Here is a 26,775-nt window from a genome sequence, read left to right as displayed (position 1 = left end):
TACAATAAACAAAATTATAAAAAGAAAATTTGCTCTTAACAACCTCACAGGATTAGAAGAAAAAAAAAAAGATGTAGACTTCAGAACATTATGAAACTGACCTTTAACATACACCTATTAAGACAAGTGCTGGCAATAATCTTATAAATATGTGTGCTAGAATTGGTGCAGAGTTAAAGAAGTACACCCAAACTGCAATGTTCTGTGCCTTATCTCAAGGCAGCGAAACTAAATTCACCCATAACCTAATATAATAATGATGACAGTTTATGATTATGAGGTTTCCTTTATTGCCAGACACTATACCAAATACTTTATGCACATTTTATCATTTAATTCTCGCTCATTTCATTCTCTTTATCTTATAAAAAAATATTATTACTGCATTTAACTTGAAAAAACTATACTTCATGAAGGTGGAATCTGAACCGGTATATGCCTGACTCCCAAGTGTGAGTTCTTAACCCATTAAGCCATATTGTCCTTTCAGCAAACATTAAAAAAAATCTAATATCAAATTGACATTTTTATTGAAATTACATTATGAACTTCCACAGAAATCTAATTTAATTAGGGATGTACTCTAAGTGAACATGAGAAATAATCATTTTCCACTAAAGGTTTAAAAAAAGTCTTACTTGACTTCTGACATGGACAGAACCTTTTCCCAGATCGAGGACATTCTCCACAAGCACCAACATGGCAAACCTGCTCACATGTATGATTACCACATGGCAATGTTTTTCCACATACCTAAAATAAAATGCAATAAGCACATAAAACTTCAAAGTCAACAAAAAGTCTTTTGTGCATGACCTAATCCATTTTTCAATCACAAGCCACTTCTTTATGTTCTTCATAAAATGCTCTATATTTTATATAGGTACCATACACACACACACACACACACACACACACATGCATGCATACGAACATATATGAATATATTTCCTATGTGCCAAAGAGTGTATTTTTAAAATAAAGGGGAAAAAGTACATATAGCTTCATATGGCCATCTACCAAAGATTTCTAAATGATACTAAAACCCTGTCAATTCTAGGACAATCTACAAAACCCTACTTCCTCAACTGGATTAACTCAAGAAGGGAGTGGTGTTAGTTGAAGAGAAGCAGAGTACATAGGTACTGAATCCAAAAGTCAACAAATATCTATTAATTTGAAAAGAAAAAATGTCCTCCAATAATTAAAGTTATATTAAATTGGAAATTAGTTTCCTAAAACATGAATGTAATTCATTTGGTTTGCTCTTCTTCTTCCATTTATCCAGCTAAACCTAATTAGCATCTCAAATTGTTTATGCTTTCTGCATTCTTTAATACCCATCCCTCCAAAAGCATATACACTCACTTGATCACAGTGCCACAGTGGACTCGCACAGCTCCTTTCAGCTACTTGTTTCCCACAGACACACTTCTGTCTACTAACTCTCGGACAGGGCGGACAATTTCCTAAAATTGCAATGATACATTAGCACAGAAACATTACAAAACTAAGAAAGACTGCTTTGATTTTTACTTAAAAAGTCGTTAACACCCAATAGGTATGACATTTTTACCTGCATGACAAGGATTTTCACACTTATGTTGTCCACAAAGCAACTTCCGCCCACATGGCAGCTGACAGGACCATTCCTTAGCACTGCACCTACGAGGTATAGGTTTTGCTTTTTTACAGTAACAAGTAGTTGTGACCATCTTTGGACAAGGAGGGCAGGGACCTAGAATCCAATGAAAGGGGAAGAAAAAAACCTCATCAATCAAAATTTAAAACTTTCAATTCCTACACGTATCAGTAATTTGTAAAGCTTTCTTTACTGATACTTTAAAACATTGAGCTTTATAAAATTGGTGCAAAGTTATAATATCTTCTATTATCTTCTAATATCTTCTTACGTAAACTTGAGATCTGAATTAAACTTTGACAATTTTTTTTCTGCCTCAACATAAGAAATAACCACCCACAAACAGTTAGAAATGTAATATTTAACTCACCTGGATGACAGAGGAGTAAACACTTATGGCCACAAGGAGGTTTAAATTCTCTCTCACATACTTGGCCACATGAATGAGGCACAAGCCACGGATCTAGAGGTGGGTCTTCCACTTTTCCACAATAGCAGTAGTACCTACTAGGTGTGTCAGATCGTTTGTATTCGAACCTACATTTTGGACTACAAAAAAGAAGGAAATTACTGAAATTAATTTCATTTTTAAAAGTGACTAGAGAAACAGGACTATAAACATACTTAGGAGTAGAGTATACTCAATTAACTCTATAATAAATGTACCCTCTGCTCCATCTTTATACAAATAAGAAACAAGATTTTACAAAAATCAATTTCAACCATCTAGAATAGCTCTGTCCAATATAATATGAGATGAAGGAACCATCTATACCTACCATGTCCAGACAAGTAGCCCTTAGCCACATATGACCAGTGAGCACTTAAAACGTGGCTAATACATACAAGTGAGGAAGAAACAGAATTTATCACAATTTTTCAAAATTTAAATAACCACATGTGGTTAGTTCCTACTGTATTAAACATAGTTAGAATGAAGCTACGAAAAGAAAGCAACACTAGCTTTCTACTAAGCAAATGAACTTTATTCTTGAGGTCATCATTCCAATTTTTATAAAGCTCAATGTTTTAAAAGCTTGTTGGGTCACCTGCAAATAAGTAAAATATATTAGCAACAGCAAACAGAAGACAGAAACCAGATTATAGGTAGGCAATACAGCAGCAAGAAACATGCCTACAATTTAGAACTGAGGGGGAAAATAAAGAATTTTTCAACATCTAATACAAAATAGATACATAACAAATGTGCTTAAATCAAAGAAAAGTTCAAATATTATTTCATTTTCTCTGCTACAGCAGAAAGATTTTTACCTGGCACGATTAAAATAAAACCTTCAGCCCTATCAAATCCACTTGTAGATCATGGATCTCTTCATTCTAAAAAGATGTTCTAACCCCTGCTATTCTCCAGACAAATGAGTATAGCTAGCGTAATATATGGAAAAAGTCTCACGTCATCACTTTCATTTGTATCATTTATATTTTCATTGTCCTGTGACCATATCCTTTTTTTTTTTTTTTTTAAAGATTTTATTTATGTATTTGAGAGAAAGACAGAGAGAGTGAGAGAAAACATGAGCGGGGTGAGGTAAGAGGAAGAAGCAGACTCCCTGCTGAACAGGGAGTGTGATGTGGGGCTCAGTCCCGCAACTCTGGGATCATGAGCTGAGCTGAAGGCAGATACTTAACCAACTGAGCCACCCAGGCACCTCTAAGACCATGTTTTGTTTCCAAATAAATGCCACATAAATATTCAGAACAACCAAAGATACTTGTTTTTGTAATCAAACAACTTGTTTTGTAATCAAAAATCAAAAACAAAATACCATGTCTCATCTAGAATAAATAACTAAAATTATTTTGTTGGAAGTGTTATAAGGGAAAAATGTCTACATTCCTCTAAGCTGAAGTGGAAGGGGATATAGACTTTAAATATACACCTAGATATGGATGGCTAAAAAGCAACTCACAACACCTTAATACTGCCTATCGACAGTGAGGCTAAATTGTTCTAGGAGACTGAGAGAGAGGTTAAGGGCGTTATGTGTAAAATGTGTTTTATTTAAAGTAATGGCATGCAATAAGGAAATGTAATTATGTCAATGTCATATATAAGCAAGCAATATCTTAGTAGAAACATTTCGGCATTTTAAATGTTTGAATTCTACTGAACAACTAACTTAAAACTACTAATATTTGTATCAAGTTCTAGCTCCATCTTGATAAGGATTAAACAAATCCAGAACAGTCACTAATTTTCTTAAAAAATATAAAACATAGAATGCGAAGTTTACTACTTACACAGCTGATTCAATTTTTTGTTCCTCAGATTTAAGTAAAGAGTAGAAGTTCATTCCCCTTTTAACTGGTACTTCCCAGCAATGTGGCAAAATGACCACTTAAAACAGAATAAGGTGAGCAAGGGTGATAAAAAAGTATGCATAAGGTTTAGATCTCTAAAATTGAGTCTGAATATCTAGTTTAATTTTGTACCTATTGAACACTGAAATCCTCCCATAAATAAAAAAACATACTGTAGCAAAACAAATACAGTCTCTAAAATTTTAAACCATTTCACAGAAGCTAATATCCAATGCAAACAAAAGTATCTATAAAAATAGTATTATAAAAGACAACTCAGAAGAACGGAAAAGCACTGAATTTAGAAGTCAGAAATCCTAGGTTTCAAATCCTGCCTTCACCACTTCAGAGTAAGAGAAGCCTGAACATATCGTTTTGCTTCATCAATTTCAATATCCCATTAACATGGGAATAAAAACCGTCACAGAATTCTGAGAATTATTTTTCAAAGAAACTAGTATGTCTAAAATGTTTTTGAAAAACTACACTACCACAGGGGCGCCTGAGTGTCTCAGTCAGTTAAGCCTGGAGCCTACTTAAAAAAAAAAAAAAAAAAACAAAAAACACTACACCATCAAAATTTTACAAATGTGTCAGCATTTGTAGTAAAAAGGGGAGATTTGATACAGATCCAGGCTTTCCGAGGTCTGAATCTTACACAATTTAGGGGCCTCTGTTAAAAATATAAAATTAGTTACAAAAGTGAATATTGATATGAACACAGAACCCCTGAAGTTTATGCTTGTACCTTGACAGTCAATCTACCCTCCGAGCTGCCAGTATGGATAAATTTTTTATTATCTTTATTTAGCAGAGATATAAATTTTCCACTCCCCAACTCTTTCTAGAAATATAACAGGAGTTCACAATCAAATATTCACCCAAAATAAGCCATACTAATGAAATTAATGTGGAAAAACTGGTAAGATTGACTAATATACACCTGCAGTTTGAGAGATTTCAAAGATAAAATTGGGAAGCCTATAATCAAAATACATTAGATGGCAGTCTTGTACCAAGTGATACTAACTAATGTATACCAACAGTAACTCCAGAAAAGAAGTACCAGAATTACGAAGGATTCTAGTCCTAGAGAATTTTAAAGAAATGGAAGTTATTAAAAAAAGATAATTAAGGAGGTGTTTCGCAGAAGAAAAAGTCTGAATGATTTATTGGTTTTTGAAAGGAACAAGCAGTTATACAAATTGGAAAAAACAGAAGCCATGACCAAAGTACTGTAACTCCACAAACCAAATTAACTGAAGACCCAACATGGATCCTGAAGCTGCCAATAAGGCAACTCAGGACCTACAATTTTCTCTTATTTTACAACTTACTACTCCAACTAAATTAGCAGAAAGTTACCATGGCCAAGGATAGTCTCTCTTTCCAAAATCGTCATCCGTCAAAGGAGAAGATACCAGAAATTGGCTATCTTTAGCCCACTTCTGGATACATGGCATGTGAAATATACAGAAACATCCTGAACAGCTCCAAACCTAAGAAAAAGGTATCAGAAATTAACATGTATGCAATGATTTTCTTCAATAACCCTACACTACTTTAAAGTGAGTGACACACTATTTTGAAGAGTTACCCAAGGACTAAAGAAAAAAATTTTTCCTTCCAGTCTAATAGAAGAACTGTTCTTCATAAAAATTTCAGTTTAAAACATTTTAAATAAAAATATTAATTATCTAGAATCATTTAGCTAGAAATCACTAGCTACTAACATTCTGAATGACCTCCAATTGTTTTGGTATATATTTCATAATTGTTAAAAATAAGGTCATGCTGTATAAATTGATATGTAACTTTATAGTCTTTTAATATACTATAAGCACTTACCATTATTAAATATGTTCATACATGGTATTTATAGCTGTATATCATATAGATTTATATATCATAATTTAACCAATTTCTCACTGGACATTTAGGTTATTTCTAATTATAAATAATTCTACAGAGGAATCCTGAAATATATTATGTACATATATCTGTATATAGCCCTTTCGTTATAAAAAACCTATTAGTCTAGCACTTAATGCTAAACCAAAAATTAAATGAGCAAAAAAGTTAAGAATATATTTTTAAACTTAATAATAGTAAATTAATTTTTAAAACCTGACAACATTCAATGACAAAAATCAGTTCTCCTTTCATTATAACATTTCACAACTACTCAATAAAATCACACATGTAGCATAATGCATAAGCTGGCAGAAGCATTAAAAAAAAAGAAGGCAACTTCCCAGTTGAGTTACCCCAAAGCAGTGCCTGAGAAAAGAACTGGGATGCAACAATGAGGGGATAAGGTAGGGAAGAGGAAATGCCAATAAATGGTATATTGTTGAGCTGATTATTGCTAAGGGCCAAAGTTCAGTCCTGTTATGGACCTGCTGAAGAACCATGTAAAATACATCTCAAACTATCCCAGCCCCAACCCCTACTGGAGAGAAGGGTGGGACACTCATCCGCCAATTAATTCCATGTGGAAGAAAGGGGACATTAACGCTCCTGTGTTTGTGCATGATTCCTGTGTACTACCTAAGAAATCCCAAGGAGAAAAGATTAAGGTTAAAAAATAAATAAATCGTATCCCTGGGGATAAAAATATATTATATGTTTATAAAAAATAAAATGTAAAAAATAAATAAGTAAATCATGGCCACAGTCACCAAACTGTGGAAAGAACCAAGATGCCCTTCAACGGACGATGGATAAGGAAGATGTGGCCCATATACACTATGGAGTATTATGCCTCCATCAGAAAGGATGAATACCCAACTTTTGTATCAACATGGACGGGACTGGAGGAGATTATGCTGAGTGAAATAAGTCAAGCAGAGAGAGTCAGTTATCATATGGTTTCACTTACTTGTGGAGCATAACAAATAACATGGAGGACATGGGATATGGAGAGGAGAAGGGAGTTGGGGGAAATTGGAGGGGGAGAAGAATCATGAGAAACTGCGGACTCTGAAAAACAATCTGAGGGTTTTGAAGGGGCGGGGGGTGGGAGGTTTGGTAAGCCTAGTGGTGGGTATTATGGAGGGGACGTATTGCATGGAACACTGGGTGTGGTGCATTAACAATGAATTCTGGTACACTGAAAAGAAATTAAATAAAAAAATAAATGAATGAATGAATAAATCTACACACACAGCAAATGTTTAAGGTGGGACTACAACCACATGCAGAGTGACTATTCATCCACTAGCAGAAATCAGAGTAAGCCAACCAGATGTGACTCCAGACACCAAAGGCACATTCACATCTACCCTATCCAATCTATGTTAAATTTCTGATTCACTCTACACAACACGACCAACTCAATTTGTTCGGCCTGATTTTGTCTAGGCAATGCTGCTACAATAGATTATTCTGAGTCTAAACACTGAGTCTACCATATTCAGTCATTACTTCTCCTTAATTGTGTCTTTAATGCTCTTTTAAATTTACGTATGGATAACTTCACATTAGACCATAGCACCTCCAAGTACATGAGTTATATCTGAATCCATCTCTCCCCAGGGACCCCAGCTATTTTCTGGAGTGTCTTCAACACAAGAAACAAGAGAAGCTCACTAATAAACTATTAAGTATCATGACTAGGTTCTATTTCCTTCAAGGCAGGGACTATATCTCCCTTTTTTAAAACCTGCTGAAAGTAGTGAAATTTAGTCCATTTTAACATTTCAGTATTTGTGGGAAACTCTAAAGTGCAGATGCTGTGCTTTCTCAAATTAACACATGCATTAAAACTGAAGATATCTGCTTCACTTACATTAACAGTGCTAAAAAGATTGGCTGCTCATGTAGAGTTAATTTTTTTCAAATTACAGATTTATAAAATGACTATTAATTCATAAATAAAATTCTCAAGTGAAGTGTTTTTGAACAAAAATAAAAGAATAATAAATGGCGAAATATGATAAGTGCAAAATAAGATATTTGGGGGAGATGCATTAATATAGATAAAGGGAAGAACTTACTGCTTGGTTTCTCTTCACTGAAGCAATACAAATTAAGCATGTCATAGCCCCTGCTTGGAAAGCTTCGTGTACATACTGTCTGGTTCGCTCTAATTCACGCACATCTCCATCTTGAAATTTAAAAATCGAAAAACTCATGTTAAGCAACATCTGAAAATAACACAGACTCACTAAATAGCACCACAGGGAGAATTGTAGCCATTGTCAATTATTCGATACACAGCTGAAAAATGAGAAGTTTAAAAAAAAGCAACCAGTGAGCTGCCAAGAGGTCACAAAGTCCATGCATTAGATCGTCTGTCCTTAATTCAAAAACAGTACACCAGCCCTCTCTGAGAACATACTTGCTTTTATTGCTGTACAGTCCATAACAACTTTGGTGGGGGACAGAGACGTGGGCAAGGGCAGCAGGAGGTCAAATTACAAGAGAAAGCATACCTACAAGCAAAGTGAAAGAACTTGCAAAGTCTAAGCTCAGCAGAGCCCTTTAGGGTAAGTATAAATGTGTGTTGATACAATGCACATTTCTTTTTTTTTTGGCTTTTTTTCATTAACATATAATGTATTATTTGTTTCAGGGCTACAGGACTGTGAAATCATTAGTCTTACACAATTCACAGCACTCACCATAGCACATACCCTCCCTGATGTCCTAACCCAGCCATCCTATCCCTCCCCCACACCCCCCCCAGCAACCCTCAGTTTGTTTCCTGAGATTAAGAATCTCTTATGGTTTTGTCTCCCTCCCCAGTAACATCTTGTTTCATTTTTCCCTTCCTGCCCCCCAAAACCTCCCACCCTGCCTCTCAAATTCCTCATATCAGAGAGATGATATGATAATTGTTTTTCTCTGATTTATTTCACTTAGCATAATACCCTCTAGTTCCATCCACATCATTGCAAATGGCAAGATTTCAGGTTTTTTAATGGCTGCATAGTATTCCACTGTATATATACACCATTTTCTTTAACCATTCATCTGTTGATAGACATCTAGGTTCTTTCCATAGTTTGGCTATTGTGGACATTGCTGCTATAAACATTTGGGTGCATGTGTCCCCTTGGATCACATTTGTATCTTTACGGTAAATACCCAATAATGCAATTGCTGGGTCATAGGGTAGCTCTATTTTTAACTTTTCGAGGAACCTCTATGCTGTTTTCAGGAACGGCTGCACCAGCTTGCATTCCCACCAACAGTGTAGGAGGGTTCCTCTTTCTCCACATCGTCGCCAACGTCTGTCATTTCCTGACTTGTTAATTTTAGCCATTCTGACTGGCGTCAGGTGGTTTCTCACTGTGGTTTTGATTTGTATTTCCCTGATGCCAAGTGATGTGGAGCACTTTTTCATGTGTCTTTTGGCCATCTGGATGTCTTCTTTGCAGAAATGTCTGTTCATGTCTTCTGCCCATTCCTTGAGTGATTAGATTCTTTGTTCTTTGGGTCTTGAGTTTGATAAGTTCTTTATAGATTTTGGATATTAGCCCTTTATCTGGTATGTCATTTGCAAATATCTTCTCCCATTCTGTCAGTTGTCTTTTGGTTTTGTTGACTGTTTCCTTTGCTGTGCAAAAGCTTTTGATCTTGATGAAGTCTCAACAGCTCATTTTTTGCCCTTGTTTCCCTTGCCTTTGGCAATGTTTCTAGGAAGAACTACTATTCAACATAGTACTAGAAGTTCTAGCCTCAGTAATCAGACAACAAAAAGAAATAAAAGGCATCCAAATCGGCAAAAAAGAAGTCAAACTCTCACTCTTTGCAGATGATATGATACTTTATGTAGAAAACCCAAAAGACTCCACTCCAAAACTGCTAGAACTCATACAGGAATTCAGTAAAGTGTTAGGATATAAAATCAATGCACAGAAATCAGCTGCATTTCTATACACCACCACCAAGACAGAAGAAAGAAAAATTAAGGAGTTGATCCCATTTACAACTGCACCCAAAACCGTAAGATACCTAGCAATAAACCTAACCAAAGAGGCAAAGAATCTGTACTCAGAAAACTATAACATACTCATGAAAGAAACAGAGGAAGACACAAAGAAATCGAAAACATTCCATGCTCATGGACTGGAAGAACAAATATTGTGAAAATGTCTATGCTACCTAGAGCAATCTACACATTTAATGCAATCCCTATCAAAATACCATCAACTTTTTTCAAAGAAATGGAGCAAATAATCTTAAAATTTATATGGAACCAGAAAAGACCCCAAATAGCCAGAGTAATGTTGAAAAAGAAAACCAAAGTTGGCGGCATCACAATTCCGGACTTCAGGCTCTATTACAAAGCTGTAATCATCAAGACTATAGGTACTGGCACAAAAACAGACACACAGATCAACAGAACAGAACAGAGAGCCCAGAAATGGACCCTCAACTCTAGGGTCAATTAATCTTTGACAAAGCAGGAAAGAATGTCCAGTGGAAAAAAAACAGTCTCTTCAAAAAATGGTGTTGGGAAAATTGGATAGCCACATGCAGATGAATGAAACTGGACCATTTCCTTACACCATACACAAAAATAGACTCAAGATGGATGAAAGACCTCAATGGATGAGACAGAAATCCATCAAAATCCTAGAGGAGAAAACAGGATACACAGCATATTCTTACTGAAAACTCACTGGATGAAATGATCCTGAGGTCGTTACATTATAATCAACTTGTTTCATTAAACTGTGTTCATTATTTCCACTTAAAAAAATAGCTAGAACTTCTTAGAAAATATCACTAAACTGTAATTTTCTGTAAGCAATTACTGAGCATTTATTTGGTAGGCACTGTAGGTTTTTGTATTTCAGTGGGATGAAATGAGCTATTTTTATCTTCATTTTACAGAGAAAATGAGAAAACTGAGACGAACAATTAAGTAACTTCAGTCAGACTGCAAAGTGAGCTCTCTTAACCACTACACTATGCTGTGGCAAAAGTTACTACAAGAAGATTGAAGAAATAACAGGTGACAGCAAAATGAAAGCCTGAAAACCAGCCAAAAGCATATGACACCAAAAAGGCAATAATCTGGGCGCCTGGGTGGCTCAGTGGGTTAAGCCTCTGCCTTCGGCTCAGGTCATGATCTCAGGGTCCTGGGATCGAGGCCTGCATCGGGCTCTCTGCTCGGCGGGGAGCCTGCTTTCTCCTCTCTCTCTCTCTATGCCTGCCTCTCTGCATACTTGTGATCTCTCTCTCTGTTTCAAATAAATAAATAAAATCTTTAAAAAAAAAAAAAAGGCAATAATCTGAGTCACTTTAGTGTAAGAGAAATAAACCTACGTGTCTTTAGTATAATAAAGATTCCTCAATAGAGGAACTGAGTCTCCAACAAAAGTAGACTAACAGCATAAGCTATCATGGCAATAAAATGGTTCAAATCAAAATTTGAGTCACCAAAGAAAAAAGTTAAATAAACAGGACATTTGGCTAATTCTCTACTTTCTAAAATCATCTAAGTAAACAAGCACTTAGAAAAACTTGCTCTACCATAATATAAACATAAATATAATTCAGGATATTAAAAATATATATAAAATCACTTCCCAAACTATAAAGTATTATAAAATTATTAAAGACAATTGCTTTATTTTAAATAATCCCTTAAGTTTAAAGAGTATCCTTAAAAGCAGACTTAAGAATCCTATTGTGTGTTTACTTTGCTCTTCAACATTGTGGGCTTTAACAAATGCATGGCTGACCTTTAAACAACCACGCAGTCACAAATCTCCATGTTACTTTTGACCCCCTACAACTTAACTACTAGTTAGTAGCCTACTGTTGACCAGAAGCCTAAGGAGCATGAAACAATTAATACATATTTTGTATGCTATATGTATTACATGTTATATTCTCACAATAAAGTAAGCTAGGGAATATGAAATGTTATCAGCAAATAATCTAGTTAAGAAATGGACAGGAGACATGAATAGACATTTTTCCAAAGAAGACACCTAGATCACTAACAGACACATGAAAAGATGTTCGACGTCACTCATTATCAAGGAAATACAAGTCAAAACCACAATGAAATGCCACCTCACACCCGTTAGAATGGCTAAAATTAGCAACCCAGGAAACAACAGATGTTGGAGAGGATGTGGAGAAAGGGGGAACCTTCTTACATTGTTGGTGGGAATGGAAACTGGTGCAGCCACGCTGGAGAACAGTATGGAGTTTCCTCAAAAAGTTAAAATAGAGCTTCCCTACGGTCCAGCAACTGTACTACCAGGTATTTACCCAAAGGGTACAAAAATACAGATTCAAAGGGACACATACAACCCGATGTTCAGAGCAGCAGTATCAACAACAGCCAAACGAGGGAAGGGGCCAAAATGTCCAATGACTGATGAATGGATAAAGAAGATATAATATATATACACAATGGAATATATAGAATAAGATACATAAATACATTTATTCAGCCATCAAAAAGAATGAAGTCTTACCATTTTTAACAACGTAGATGGAGCTAGAGTGTATTATGCTAAGTGAAGTAAGTCAGAGAGAGACAAATACCATAAGATTTCATTCACATGTAGAATTTAAAAACAAAACAGATGAACATATGGGAAAGGAAAAAAGAGAGAGAGAGAAAAGCAAACCATAAGAGACTCTTAACTACTGAGAACAAACTGAGGGTTGATGGAAGGGGTGGGTGGGGGATGGGCTAGAAGGGTGATGAGCACTGGGTGTTATATATAAGTGATGAATCACTAAATTCTACTCCTGAAACCAATATTGCAATATGTGTTAACTAACTAGAATTTAAATAAAAATCCGAAACAAAGGAAAAAAGAAATGTTATTAACAAAATCATTAAAAATGCATTTACAGTACCGTACCTACATTTATTGAAAAAAATACAGATATAAGTGGACATGTACAGCTCAAACCTATGTTGTTCAAAGGTCAACTGTATAAAATTTATAATTTTAAATTTCACCTAATTTAACAGCTAGCACATAAAATTTGGGAACATGATGGAATAGGTTTTAACAACATAAAGTGCAACTTTATAAAATTTATTTAAAATTTCTTTGAAAATTGTATTCAAGTTTGGCTGCAGGATTAAGTATACTGCCTAAGGTGTCATAGTGGATAGCCTAGCATCTTTAGTCACATTCTAAAAAGATCACTCTGGCAACTGAAGAAAGTTGAGCCCACAGAGGCCAAGACTGGAAGCCTGAAGTACCAGTTAAGAGGAGTTATAGCAGATAAAGCAAAAAACGACTTTAAGCAAATTACCTATTTCTGTCTCAGTTTTCTCATCTTTAAAATAGTAACAAAAATAGTAATAACAGCAATAGTAGTATCTACCTTATAAAGTTATCTGAATTTAATCCAAATATTAAGCAGCTGCAGGGGACTGAATTAGGCAATAACAGTATGTGGGGAGAGGAAGGGTAGTTAAGAAACTCAGGAAATAAAACTTAGCAGGACTTGGTGACAATTAGATTGTGCTGCTTTTAAAAGCCTTGTTGAATGTTGACGGGAATGTCAACATGAACATCAGCACTCAAAGGAAAGAATGCAATGTTTGACGAGATGTCTGCCATTGGCAGAGGGGAGGATGGTTTGTACTGGCTGAGACACACACATGCACCACCACTGCGCCCGGATTTCTGGCTTGGGTGGGTGACTGGGAAAATAGTGGTGCTACTAATTCAGGTAACCAAAACAAAGAATTAAGTTATCTTTCAACCTATGTTTGATGTGTCCATGGCCCAACAAGACAGACACACTCACTAGGAAGTTGACCATAAAAGTCTGAAATTCGAGAGAAGGGTCATGAAAGTACAAAGGCTGGGCTGAGACAAAAATAAAGAACCTCTTTGGCAAAGTTCTGGTGTTTAATCCACTGAAGTAAGATGGGAAACACCTCATGACCCTAACATCTATTGTTCCTAAATCAAGTCATCAGATCTCTTTACTTTGATATAGGCAAAGTAAAGAACAAAAGGAACAAGAATCAAAATATTTATGGATTGGTCAAAAAACAATGTAAGAAAAATTGCTTTAACACCTCAAGATGAAAAACAGACCAAAAATCAATAACTTATAAAAAAAAGAATAACTTATAAATGATAATTTTTTTAAATAGTAGGAAGAAATACTGAGTTACAGTACTGAATTTCCTATTTAAAAATAAAACCTTTCACTATCTAGAATAGTTTAAGTGAAGTTCTCTTGAAGCAAGAAACTTCTGAAAGTTACTTCCTATAAAGTCCTCTAGGAGCAAGAAACTTCCTAACCTTAAAGTAATTCTTCATCAACTTACCTGGCAGAGCCAGTTGATAAAGATTACACTTTACCAACCTACCTACCTGAGCCAGACTTCAAGCCTCCTAATCTTAATTCCTTAGCTGATATGGTAACTTCCTTAGAAAATCTACCTGACAATGTGTGCGTGGCCTCTTGATGCCATCAGAATAGTGAGGCAACTAACGTTGACATTACATGCAAGCTTCTTTCTAATAATAACATTAAGTATAAAATATGGAAAGTGTTAAACACTTAAATTTAAAATACTCTATTTTTATACTTAGTACCAAATCCTTCATAGCAACATCAATTTGACCCTCTCACTTGTAAACAAGTATGGTATTAAGAGTAACCCAGATATTAACATTTAATGATACTGCACACCAGTATACTGCAAACCAGAGAAGACTTTGTTTAAAAAAAAAAAAAAATTTAAATCAGAAGTTGTAAGATACAACATAAAGGAAGAAACTTAAGAAATGAAACTGAATCCAAAACACATTTAATATGTGACGAAAAACAAAGAAAAAGAATAGATTTAAGAGGGTCTTCAAAGTTATCAAGCCCAACCAAATCATAACCATGGACAACCAGACCCCACACATTTCAGGGAGCTCTGGCATCCCCCTCCCAGATTCTAATGACTTGCCAATTACACATACAGAATTTCTAAGGCTATAAGGGACACTGCCATTTTACTTGCTCTCTGGAAAGATTAGTGTTCTACAACATATAACTCAAATTGTAAAATGCACAAAATTTCAACTATGTAATATAAAAATGCTCATTTTAAGATGCAAAAACTATTCCATATAGACTACAAGTGTTTTTTAAAAATCAGGATTATATTGTCATTGATGTCAAAACAGCCAAAATTTAGGGGTAAGCTAACATGGCAGCAGAGCAGGAGTACTATAGGCTCGTCTCTTCCTTCAAACAGTAGATAACTATCAAATCATTCTAAATACCCCAGAAATCAACCTGGAGACTGACAGAATAAGCTCCACAAGTAAAGGGAGAGAAGAAGCCACAACAAAGAAGCTAAAAGGACAAAGACGTGGTTTAGGGGAGAAACGGATCATGTCCCATGTTACAAAGGGAGCCATGGTCGCGGAGAAAGGTGAGAGAGAGAGAACACACAGGGGAACGCATAAGAACATTTCCCCAAAGCCAATGGCTGGAAAAACAAGAAGGACTGATTTTCATGAGTTCCTGCAACCAGTGGGGCATAAAGACTGGAGTTTTAAAGATCAGTAGGCCCGGCTGGGATAGAGCCCTGAGGGCACCGCACTGTTCCTATAGAGAAGGCAGGCAAACAACCCTTGGGCAGCCAGCATGGAAATCAGTGGTCTGAAGAGTGCCTGGGGCACACAGGCGGAGATTATTTCCTCTTCCCTCTTATTAGAGTGCTCCCTGAGAGGTGGTGTTCACTGGAGATGCCTCTCTGGGGATAAAGGAGCCAGCTGGTGCCATTTCCCTGTCACGCCCCTCGGTGTAAACACAGAGCCACCTGTGGTAAGCAGTGAAGGGCCGACGCTGGCTCCCTAACCTGCTTACACCACATCCCACATGCCTGCACTCTGGTGGAGCTCCCTTCTTAGCCAAGCCTGCCTCAGTCCCAGCACAGCAGGCCCCTTCCCCAGAGGACCAGCAGGAACCCCTGCGCACACCACATCTCCTGACCAGAGAGTCCTACAGGGCTTCAGTTCTAGTAGAATAGTAGCAGATCTCACTGAAAATAGCAAACCAGAATACACCTACTTAAAACTTGCCACACTCAGGCCAAGGACCAAACACTGCCCACTGCATGCAAGGAAAGCCTCTGCAGAGGACTGGCCAGAAGGAGAGAGCAGCCCAGACACAACAACAGGGCACATGCAGCTTGTACCGGACATACTGCCTGAAGCACCAAGCCCTTGAACACTTCACTATCTGACCTCTTCTTCATAAAGCCATTATTCTCAGAAGGAAACATAATGGACTTTTCTAACAGAGAAGAAGGCAGAGACTTAGACAAAATGCCAAGACAGAGGAATTAATCCCAAATTAAAGTACAAGATAAAGTCGCAGCCAGGGACCTAAGTGAAATAAATTTAAGTACTACACTTGATGGAGAATTTATTTATTTATTTATTTATTTATTTATTTATTTTTTTGTCAGAGAGAGAGAGAGAATGAGAGCAAGCACAGGCAGACAGAATGGCAGGCAGAGGCAGAGGGAGAAGCAGGCTCCCCGCCAAGCAAGGAGCCCGATGTGGGACTCGATCCCAGGATGCTGGGATCATGACCTGAGCCGAAGGCAGCTGCCCAACCAACTGAGCCACCCAGGCGTCCCTTGATGGAGAATTTAAAGCAACAATAATAAGGATACCACTGGGCTTGAGAAAAGAATGGAAGACATCAGGGAGACCCTTACAGTAGAGATAAAAGAGTGAAAGAAGAATCAGAGATGAAATAGGATTGATGCAATGAACGCAAGGCTCGAAGAAGCAGAGGAACAAATAAGTGACACAGAAGATAAAATAATGGAAAACAGTGAAACTGAACAAGAGGAAGAATTATAAAATATAAGACTAGACTTAGGGAATTCAATGACTCCATCAAACGTAATCACATTTGTCTTCTAGGAGTCCCGGAAGAAGGAGAAGAGAGAAAAGGGGACAGAAAACTTATTTGTGGAAATCATACCTAAAAACTTCCCTATCTGGGTAAGGAAATAGAAATCCAGAACAAGGAGACACAGAGAACTCCCATCAAAATAAAAAAAGGCAGGTCGATGCCAATACATATTGTAATTAAATATGCAAAATACAGAGATAATGAAAAAATCTTAAAAGAAGCAAAAAAAAGAAGTCCTTAACTTACAAGGGAAAACCCATAAGGCTAGTTGCAGATCTCTCAACCCAAACTTGGCAAGCTAGAAGGGAGTGGCATGATATACTCCAAGTGCTGAATAGGAAAAGTCTGCAGCCAAGAATAGTCTATCCAGCAAGTCTATCAGTCACAATAGAAAGAGAGATAAAGAGTTTCCCAGACAAACAAAAACTAAAGGGCTCTGGGACCACAAAACCTGCCCTGCAAGAAATAGTAAAGGGAACTCTTCAAGTGAAAAGACCAAAAGTGATGAAGATGAGAAAGGATGAGAGAAAATCTCCAGAAACAATGACAAAACAAGTATTAAAACAGCACTAAATACATGTATATCCATAATTATTCTGAATGTAAATGGACTAAACACACCAATCAAAAGATACAGCATGTCAGAATGGATAGAAAAACAAGACCTAACTATACTCTGCCTAAAAGAGACTCATTTTAGACCTCAAGATACCCACAGATTGAAAGTGAGGTAATGGAAAACCATTTATCATGCAAATGGACATTAAAAGGAAGCCAGAGTAGCAATACTTACGTTGGAAAAACTAGACTTTAAACCAAAGACTATCAAAACATGAAGAAAGATACTATATCATAATAAAGGGGACAATCCAACAAGAAGACCTAACAATTGTAAATATTATGCACCCAACATGGCAGCACCCAAATATATAAAACAATAACAAACATAAAGGAACTAATTGATAATAATATAGTAATAGTAGGGGACCCCACTTATATCAATGGACAGATCATCTAACAGAAGAACAACAACGACACAATGGCTTTGAATGACACACTGGAATACATGGATTTAACAGATATATTCAGAACATTCCATCCTAAAACAGAATACACATTCTTTTCAAGTGCTCATGGTACATTCTCCAGAATAGATCACACACTAGGACACAAATCAAGCCTCAACAAGTACAAAAAGACTGAGATCATACCATGCATATTTTCTGACCACAATAAGAAACTTGAAGTTAAACACAAGAAAAAATCTGGAAAGAGCACAAAGACATAGAGGTTAAAGAACATCCTACTAAGGAATAAATGAGTCAACCAGGAAATCAACAAATTTAAAAAAACACATGGAAACAAATGAAAATTCAACAGTCCAAAACCTTTGGGATGCAGCAAAAGTGGTCCCAAGAGGGAAGTATATAACACAGGCCTACCTCAAGAAGCAAGAAAAATCTCAAATAAGCAACCTAACGTTACACCTAAAGGAGCTAGAAAAACAGCATATTAAGCCTAAAGCCAGGAGAAGGAAGGGAATAAAAGAGATTAGAGCAGAAATAAATAAATGATATAGAAAAAAAAAATCTATCAATGACACAAGGAGCTGGGTCTTTGAAAAAATTAATAAAATTGATAAACCTCTAGCTACTTATCAGAAAGAAGAAAGGACTTAATCACAGTAAACAAATGGATTCATAATAAATAAATAAAATCACAAATGAGAGAGGAGAGATAACAAACAACACCACAGAAATACAAGGAATTATAAAAGAATATTATGAAAAATTACATCCCAACAAATTGCACAATCTGGAAGAGTGGATAAATTCCTAGAAACATATAAACTACCAAAACTGAAATGGGAAGAAACAGAAAACTTGGGACAGATAACCAGCAAAGAAATAAAATCAGGAATAAAAATTCTCCCAATAAAAGTCCAGGGCCACATGGCTTCACAGGCAAATTTTACCAAACATTTTAGAGAAGAGTTAGTACCTATCCTTCTCAAACTATTTCAGAAAATAGAAAAGGAAGAAAAATTTCCAAATTCATTCTATGAGGCCAACATCACCCTGATATCAAAACCAGATAAAGATACCACTAAAAAAGAGAACTACAGGTGAAACCCCTGATGAACACCAATGCAAAAATTCTCAATAAAATATGAGCAAATCGAATCCAACAGTACATTAAAAGAATCAGTCACCATGACCAAGTGGGACTTATTCCTGGGCAGGAAGCGTGGTTCAGTATTCACAAATCAATCAATGTGATTCACTAGATTAATAAAAGAAAGGATAAGAACCATATTCTCAACATGATAAAGGCCGTATATGAAAAGCCCACAGCTAATACCATCCTTAATAGGGAAAATTGAGAATTTTCCTCTATGGTCAGAAAAAAGATGGGGATGTCCACCCTTACAACTGTTATTTAACACAGTATTAGAAGGCCTAGCCACAGTAATCAGACAACAAATAGAAATAAAAGGCATTTAAACTGGCAAGGAAGAAGTTAGACTTTCAGTATTTGCAGATGGCTTGATACTCTATAGAGAAAACCCAGAAGACTCCACCAAAAAATTTCCAGAACTGGTACATGAATTTAGCAAAGTCACAAGACACAAAATCAATATGCAGAAATCTGTTAAATTTCTATATACCAATAATGAAGCAGCAGAAAGAAATCAAGGAATCAATTTCATTTACAATTAGACCAAAACTAGTTAGATACCTAGGTAAAAACCTAACCAAAGAGGTGAAAGACCTGTACCTGTACTCTGAAAACTACGAAATACTAATGAAAGAAATTAAAGATGACATAGAGAAATGGAAAAACAACCCACGCTCATGGATTGGAAATATCATTAAAATGCCCATTACCCAAAGAAGTCTACACATTTAATGCAATCCCTATCAATGTATCACCAGCATTTTTCACAGAGCTAGAATATATAATCCTAAAATTTGTATGGAACCACAAAAGACCCCCAATAACCAAAGCTACCTTGAAAAAGAAAAGCAAAGTTGGAGGCATCACAATTCCAGACTTTGAGTTATAATACAAAGTTCTGGTAATCAAAATAGTATGGTACTAGCACAAAAACAGACACATAGATCAGGGGAACAGGATAGAAAACCCAGAAATGAACCCCCAACTTAATGATCAATTCATCTCCGACAGAGCAGGAAAGAATACCCAATGAAAAAAAAACAATCTCTTCAACAAATGGTGTTGGAAAAACTGGACAGGAATATGTAAAAGAATGAAACTGAACCACTTTCTCACACCATACACAAAAATAAATTCAAAATGGATGAAAGAACTAAATGTGAGACAGGAAACCATTAAAATCTTAAAAGAAAAACATAGTAACTTTGACATTGCCCATTGCAAATTCTTACTAGATATGTCACCTGAGGCAAGAGAAACAAAAGCAAACTATTGAGACTTCATGAAAATAAAAAGCTTCTGCACAGCAACAAAATGAAAAGGCAATCTTTGGAATAGAAGAAGATATTTGCAAATGACACATCTGATAGAGGGCTAATATCCAAAATATACAAAGAACTTATAAAACTCAACACACAAAAAACAATCCAATTAAAAAATGGGCAGAAGACATGAATAGGTATTTTTCCAAAGAAGACCTACAGATGGGCAACAGACACAAGAAAGGATGTTCATCACCACTTACCATCGAGGAAGTGCAAACCAAGGAAGCGCAATGGGTAAAATCAACAACACAAGAAACAACAGGTGTTGGCAAGCATGTGCAGAAAAGGGAAGCCACTAGCACTGTTGGTGGGAATGCACTCTGGGGCAGCCACTCTAGAGAACAGTATAGAGGGTTCTCAAAAAGTTCAAAATAGAACTACCTATGACCTAGCAATTGCACTACGAGGTTTTTGCCCAACTAATACAAAAATACTAATTCTAAGGCATACATGCACCTTGATGTTTACAGCAGCATTATCTACAGTAGCCAAATTATGGAAACAGTCCAAACGTCCATCAGCTGATGAACGGATAAAGGTGTAGTGTATATATACACAATGGGATATTAGCCTCAAAAAAGAATGAAATTGGGGCGCCTGGGTGGCTCAGTGGGTTAAAGCCTCTGCTTTTGGCTCAGGTCATGATCTCAGGGTCCTGGGATGGAGCCCCGCATCGGGCTCTCTGCTCAGCAGGGAGCCTGCTTCCTCCTCTCTCTCTGCCTGCCTCTCTGCCTACTTGTGATCTGTCAAATAAATTAATAAAATCTTAAAAAAAGAATGAAATTTTGCCTTTTGCAACAATGTGGATGGAGCTACAATATATTATGCTAATGAAATAAGTCAGTCAGAGAAAGACAAATACCAGATGATTTCACTCATATGGGGAATTTAAAAAACAAAACAAGCAAAGGAGGCGGGAAGAGTAAATGGTAAACCAAGAAACAGACTCTCAACTATATAGAGAACAAACTGATGATGACTGTAACGAGGTGGGTAGGGAGAAGGATTAAATAGGTGATGGGATGAGCACTGGGTGATGTATGGAAGTACTGATCACTACATTGTACACCTGAAACTAATATTACAGTGTATGCTAACAAACTGGAATTTAAATAAAAACTTTAAAAAAAAAGTCAAAATTTAAAAGACCATACAGCACCTGTCTGAGTAGTGTAACTTGTAAATGTATTAGCAACTATTTTTCCCCGTTTTCCTTCAAAATCTTCATCTCCTTCTTCTTCAGAGGAAGAGCTAAAGTGTTCTTCAACAAGTTTTTTGGCAGCAGCTTGATTGGCCTTCTTGATTTCCTCAAATTTCCTCTGAGACATTAGCTCTGCTTAAAAGAAAAAGAAATTAGTTTCGTTTCTACAAAATAATCTCTAAAAGCATAAGTTTAAAATCTTCCTTGGAGCATTCTATTTTACTATAATGCACAAAAAAGGTATTTTCAAGTTTCTAGTGACACAACTAAAGAGACTACTACCACAATGAAAACTTTCATGTTTGTTAAATATCCTGTTAAATGCAGCAAATTGTTCTAGAAACCATAATTAACAAATCAATTAAAAAATTATAAAGGTATGAAAGAAGTATAAAAAAACTGTTAATCAACCTCAAAATAAGGGCATTAATAAAAATTTAAATGGGATGATTAAAAATAAATCAATCGGGGCCCCTGGGTGGCTCAGTGGGTTAAAGCCTCTGCCTTCGGCTCAGGTCATGATCCCAGGGTCCTGGGATCAAGCCCCACATCGGGCTCTCAGCTCAGCAGGGAGCCTGCTTCCTCCTCTCTCTCTGCCTGCCTCTCTGCCTACTTGTGATCTCTCTCTGTCAAATAAATAAATAAAATCTTTTAAAAAAATAAAAAATAAAAAATAAAAAAATAAATCAATCACAGTGATTTTTAGGAGGTGGGAAACATGCCAACTGGGAGCACTTCAGAATCAGTTAAACTGGGTGCTTTCTCCAAAAATCCTCTTCCACACTACAGCCTAACCTGGCCTGGCCCAGCCCAACACAGTTTTTGCACAAAGATTCACTGTATACCCATTATCTTTATAATCTGCTCTTAGAAAGCTCAAGGACTTTTTGCATTTATTAAAATGTGGTCACAAAACATATATATTTAACATTAATCCACACAAAATGTTGCCAATATGGAAAATGTGGTTTCTACAGCAGCTTCATCCCAAAAAGAAATGTTAAATAAATTTCGGATACATTCTTCCACTATTCCCTTTAGCTGACTGTACTTCTCATTTTTTTTACTTGCTAAATAATAACACAAAAAGAATTAGATTACTTCATAGCATATTCCCAAGTCTTTAAGGGCAAGGACCAGGGGAGTTTTCTTCAAGTACTAACTATTAATAAACGATTATGAACAGCGACCATAGTTTTGAAAAAGGAGCAACAAACATACTTAATTGATCGGAATTTATTAATGCCCATATTGAGAGGATTTTAAATTCACTAATTAAAACAGTAAATCGCTGACTTAAATCCACTTTATGCTTAAAACTGATAAGCCACTAAAGATAAGCTTTCTTAATCTTGGTGGTGCGTTTGTACTTAAGGACGTTTTATCTTTATTTTCCTCATGAAATGTCTTCCCATTGTTGTTGCAGCCAACTTAGTTGGGGGTTATACGGTATTTCAAGTAAAACTGAAAGAAAACGCACACAGTGCCTATATAGGAATCTTTTGAGTATTAGGAAAGAAATAATGACTGTAAAATTATGGCTCAAAACTTGATGTGCAGGGGCGCCTGGGTGGCTCAGTGGGTTAGGGCCTCTGCCTTCGGCTCGGGTCGTGGTCTCGGGGTCCTGGGATCGAGCCCCACATCGGGGGCTCTCTGCTCAGCAGGGAGCCTGCTTCCTCCTCTCTCTGCCTGCCTCTCTGCCTACTTGTGATCTCTGTCAAATAAATAAATAAAATCTTTAAAAAAAAAAAAAACTTGATGTGCATTAAGAGAGATGATATATGTCATTAATTGTGTGGAAAACAGCACGTAAGGATACATTTATTTAAAGGCTGAATTAGAAGACATAATAAAAACATCCATAACCCTATCAACGTGTCCACATAAGATCATCTCAAGAAAAAAATGACAAAGCATGCTTCCTATATATCATTTCTTACAGACAAATCTCAATTATCCAGGTGAAAAATGTTTGCTCTTCTACCATCCACAAAATCCAAGAAACTTTACCAAACCTGTTTTTGGTCTCCAACCTGCACGTTTCACCACCACCAGTATCATAAATCATAAGTGCTACCAGAGGGGAGGTGGGTGGGAGGTATGGGTGACACAGGTGATGACGATTAAGAAATGCACTTGTGGTGATGAGCACCAGGTGACGTAAGGAAGTATGTATGTACACCTGAAACTAACAGAACACTGTATGCTTACTGCACTGGAATTAAAATAAACCCAGTAACTCCAAGTGAAGAGAATACCACCTAACTTTAAAATTAGCTTAGGGAAAAAGCACTCCGAAGCTCAACTTTGCTCCTCCCCTCAAAAAATACATTCTGAAAAATACATTCCAAACATAAAAATAAAATGATTTTCTGGGATTATTCCCTTGGCCTCATGCAATCCTCCATTAGCATGGACAATTCAGCGTTGCCTGTGCATTCTCAGACGCCACTAAAACACAGCCTTGGATGAAGGATAATGACATGCCAGAGGAGGTCACAGAAGATATATAAGAAAAAGGACATGACATTTGTGAATAGGAACCAAAGTTGAGAAAAATACCTCAAGCTCAAGTGCTTACAGGGCATAGACGATTAAAGTTACTAAACTAAGGCAATCTTGCAAAGAGAGAAAATGACAGCTGGCCCCTAGGTAGGAGAGACCACGTGAAATGGGAATGCCTAAACCCAATCTAAACGGAATTTCTGCAACTGGCTGTTGCCATGCACAAAGGTAAAGCCACACTATCCTATTTTACAAAAAAAAAAAAAAAAAAGTTGTTAACGAGATTTTTTTTAAAAGAAAAGAAAAACAAACAAAACCCGTTGGCAACCAATTCAGATGGTTCCGTATTAACCAAACCAAACTATAGGCTAAATCAGAATCCCGGGGCCACAATGTGCAACTTTTGGTCTAGGGATTCAGGCAAAAAAAGAATAAAGAGAAGAACACCGGAGAAAGAAGTAATGCTGATCGATAGTAATTAAAATTAAGAGGAAAGAGGTATGCTAGGAATCTGCCTAGAACGCCGAAATGAGTAGCTTCCTTGAAGGTTTGAGCAGTGGGGCAATAACCAAGTCTCCAAGGAGAAGGGGAGAAGTGAATGAGAGTAAGGGCGGGGAGGCAGTTGGGACTAGTAAGTGCCTAGTAGGTATCCAGGTGAAACTGAGGACCAGAGCCGGGCTCACCACACGCTACGGAAGTCTGCGGGGCTTCAGATCCCGCGGGGCTGTGCCCGGCTGAGCTACCTGCAGCCGCAGGGGTCGCGGCTCCTCTGGGGCTGGGGCCAGGTCCCGCAGCGCCCACCGAGCCCTTCTGTCGTCCTCCCCCGGCGCCGCGAAGATGGATTCCATTTCCTGAAGAAGGGGCCGCGGTGGCCCGTCCTCGGGCTCGGCCTCGGCCCCCGGCCACCTGGCGCCAGGAAGCTTCCATCCCTGCAGAGGAAAGGGGAGGGGGGAAAAATGAGTGGAAGGAGCGTGAGCGAAGCGGGTGCCCAAGCGGAGAATAGGGGCAGCGGGGGAAACCAGTACGAGAGAGCGCAATGAGGAAGGTCCCCGCAGGGCAAGGACCGGGTTTGAGAAGGTCGCGGCCCTGTCACTAGGAAGGCGAGTCGCCGCTAAGCCCAGGTTTTGGAGATGGACCGGAGAGGCAGAGGACTCGGCAGAGAAATGGACCTCGGGGCAAGGAGCACCCAGCGCCAGAGTGGGAGCGCCCGGAGAAAGGAAAGCGCCTCCTCAGCCTCAGAGAGAGTGCGGCGCTGATGGAAGTACAGACTGACCCCTCGGCTCCTGCCGGGAACCAACTGCGGTACAGACCCCAAGGAAAGCTACGTCTCCTTACGGACGGCGCCCGCCCCCGGCGACTACAACTCCCAGAAGCCCGGATACACTGCCCGCAGAACGCGTGGCATCACAGGCCACTTCCTTATCCGGGAGTGTTTCGGGGAGCGAAAGGAGCTCAGAACGCGTGCGCTGAGTTGGATCGAGCCTTCGGAAACTACAATTCCCGGCGTGCTGTGGGACTTGGGCGGGATCGTCGCCCAGAGCGCGCGGAAGGTTGGGAAGGTGGGAGGGCTGTAAACTGTGTTCTCAACTCCAGAGGATGCTGGGGTATCCCCCACGAGTATCTTTAAACCCACTTGCGTGTCAGGGTTTTGTCAGAGTAGCCATAATTGACTATCCGTCCTCCAGCTGTAGCACTGACCTAGGCTTTCAGGTGGCAGGAGGATTCTCACTGACGGAAATAAACAGTGAAAACATTTCGGGGTTCGGGAATAGGGAGGGAAAGCTGGGGAGTATTGCGGAAACGTACCTGGAATGGAGAAAGCGCCCTTCGGGTTTGCTAAAGCGATGTAGAGGATACGTCTCTCTCATAGATTTTATAGTTTACAATAAGGTTTTCCTGAGGCAAGCCGATTTTTACCTACGTGACAGCTCCCTAAAGTAGATTATATTAAGGAAAGTAGTTGAGAGCCATGACCTAAAGCTGACTTTGCTGATTTCCAGTAAGATACAGATAAGTAAATAAAGTTCAAAACATTGGGGGTCTGTCTGGGATTGAGAAATATATTGATTGCTGTTTGGAACTACACAGTCTTTATACAACTCTTCAACTTAATTTCTCTACCAACATAAACTCAGATGTGGTTGAGAGGGGCTTGTTATGACTACCAAAAGAAATGCTTTTTAAATGTTTTTCACTCCGGAGCTGTCTCAAGAGCCAGTGACAAAAACCAAATATAATAAAAGATGTTCCTATAACTTATCACATAGGAAACTACAATGGTTTTAGGAGTTTGGGCCAGGACCCAGAAAAAAGCCCAAAATATGTATTTCTTCTTAAAGTACTTTGACCAAAGGAGATAGATACCAAGTGCCTAGTTGGATATGCAAGTCTGGAGTTCAGAGGAGAGGCTGAACTTATAAATTTATAAATTTATACCTACCTAATGTTTAAATAGCATTTGTTAAGTGCCAGGCACTATTCAAAGTGTCTCAGGTATTAACTAGTTAGTTAATTATTCACGATAACACTGTTTATTCCCGTTTTACAGCGCAGAGAGGTTAAGTAACCTCCCTTGCTCATAGAGCTATTGTTATCATCGATACTATTTTTTAAATTAGGAAACAAAGACATGATTTTATTATTCAAAATCCTAGCAGAGGCAGAATTACAACTGCCTAGTATGATTCCTGGCCTATATTCTTAAGCACCGTGCCATATGA

General features: G+C 37.6%; 1 protein-coding gene across 3 annotated transcripts in view; it reads right to left on the bottom strand.

Moving 5' to 3' along the window:
* Positions 1 to 24,995, bottom strand: part of LOC111149265 (nuclear transcription factor, X-box binding like 1) — a 74,115-nt gene extending 49,120 nt beyond the window's left edge. The window contains exons 1-8 of one of the 3 annotated variants that reach the window (XM_022506233.1): positions 24,799 to 24,995; positions 21,509 to 21,682; positions 7,963 to 8,072; positions 5,330 to 5,463; positions 2,013 to 2,191; positions 1,577 to 1,738; positions 1,369 to 1,469; positions 639 to 753 (exon numbers count right to left, since the gene is read on the bottom strand). In XM_022506233.1, the coding sequence (XP_022361941.1) occupies positions 639 to 753; positions 1,369 to 1,469; positions 1,577 to 1,738; positions 2,013 to 2,191; positions 5,330 to 5,463; positions 7,963 to 8,072; positions 21,509 to 21,682; positions 24,799 to 24,982 (1,159 nt within the window). In that variant the 5' untranslated portion in view covers positions 24,983 to 24,995. Of the gene's footprint in view, positions 1 to 638; positions 754 to 1,368; positions 1,470 to 1,576; positions 1,739 to 2,012; positions 2,192 to 5,329; positions 5,464 to 7,962; positions 8,073 to 21,508; positions 21,686 to 24,738 lie in introns of all 3 variants that reach the window. The other 2 variants (XM_022506231.1, XM_022506232.1) reach the window with 2 other exon arrangements.
* Positions 24,996 to 26,775: the final 1,780 nt, after the last annotated feature.

This window comes from Enhydra lutris, unplaced genomic scaffold (genome assembly GCF_002288905.1).
Source record: "Enhydra lutris kenyoni isolate GAN:26980312 unplaced genomic scaffold, ASM228890v2 scaffoldscaffold21, whole genome shotgun sequence".
NCBI lineage: Eukaryota > Metazoa > Chordata > Mammalia > Carnivora > Mustelidae > Enhydra > Enhydra lutris.
Note: the sequence above shows the minus strand (reverse complement) of the source record. Positions and strands in the feature narration are given on the sequence as shown.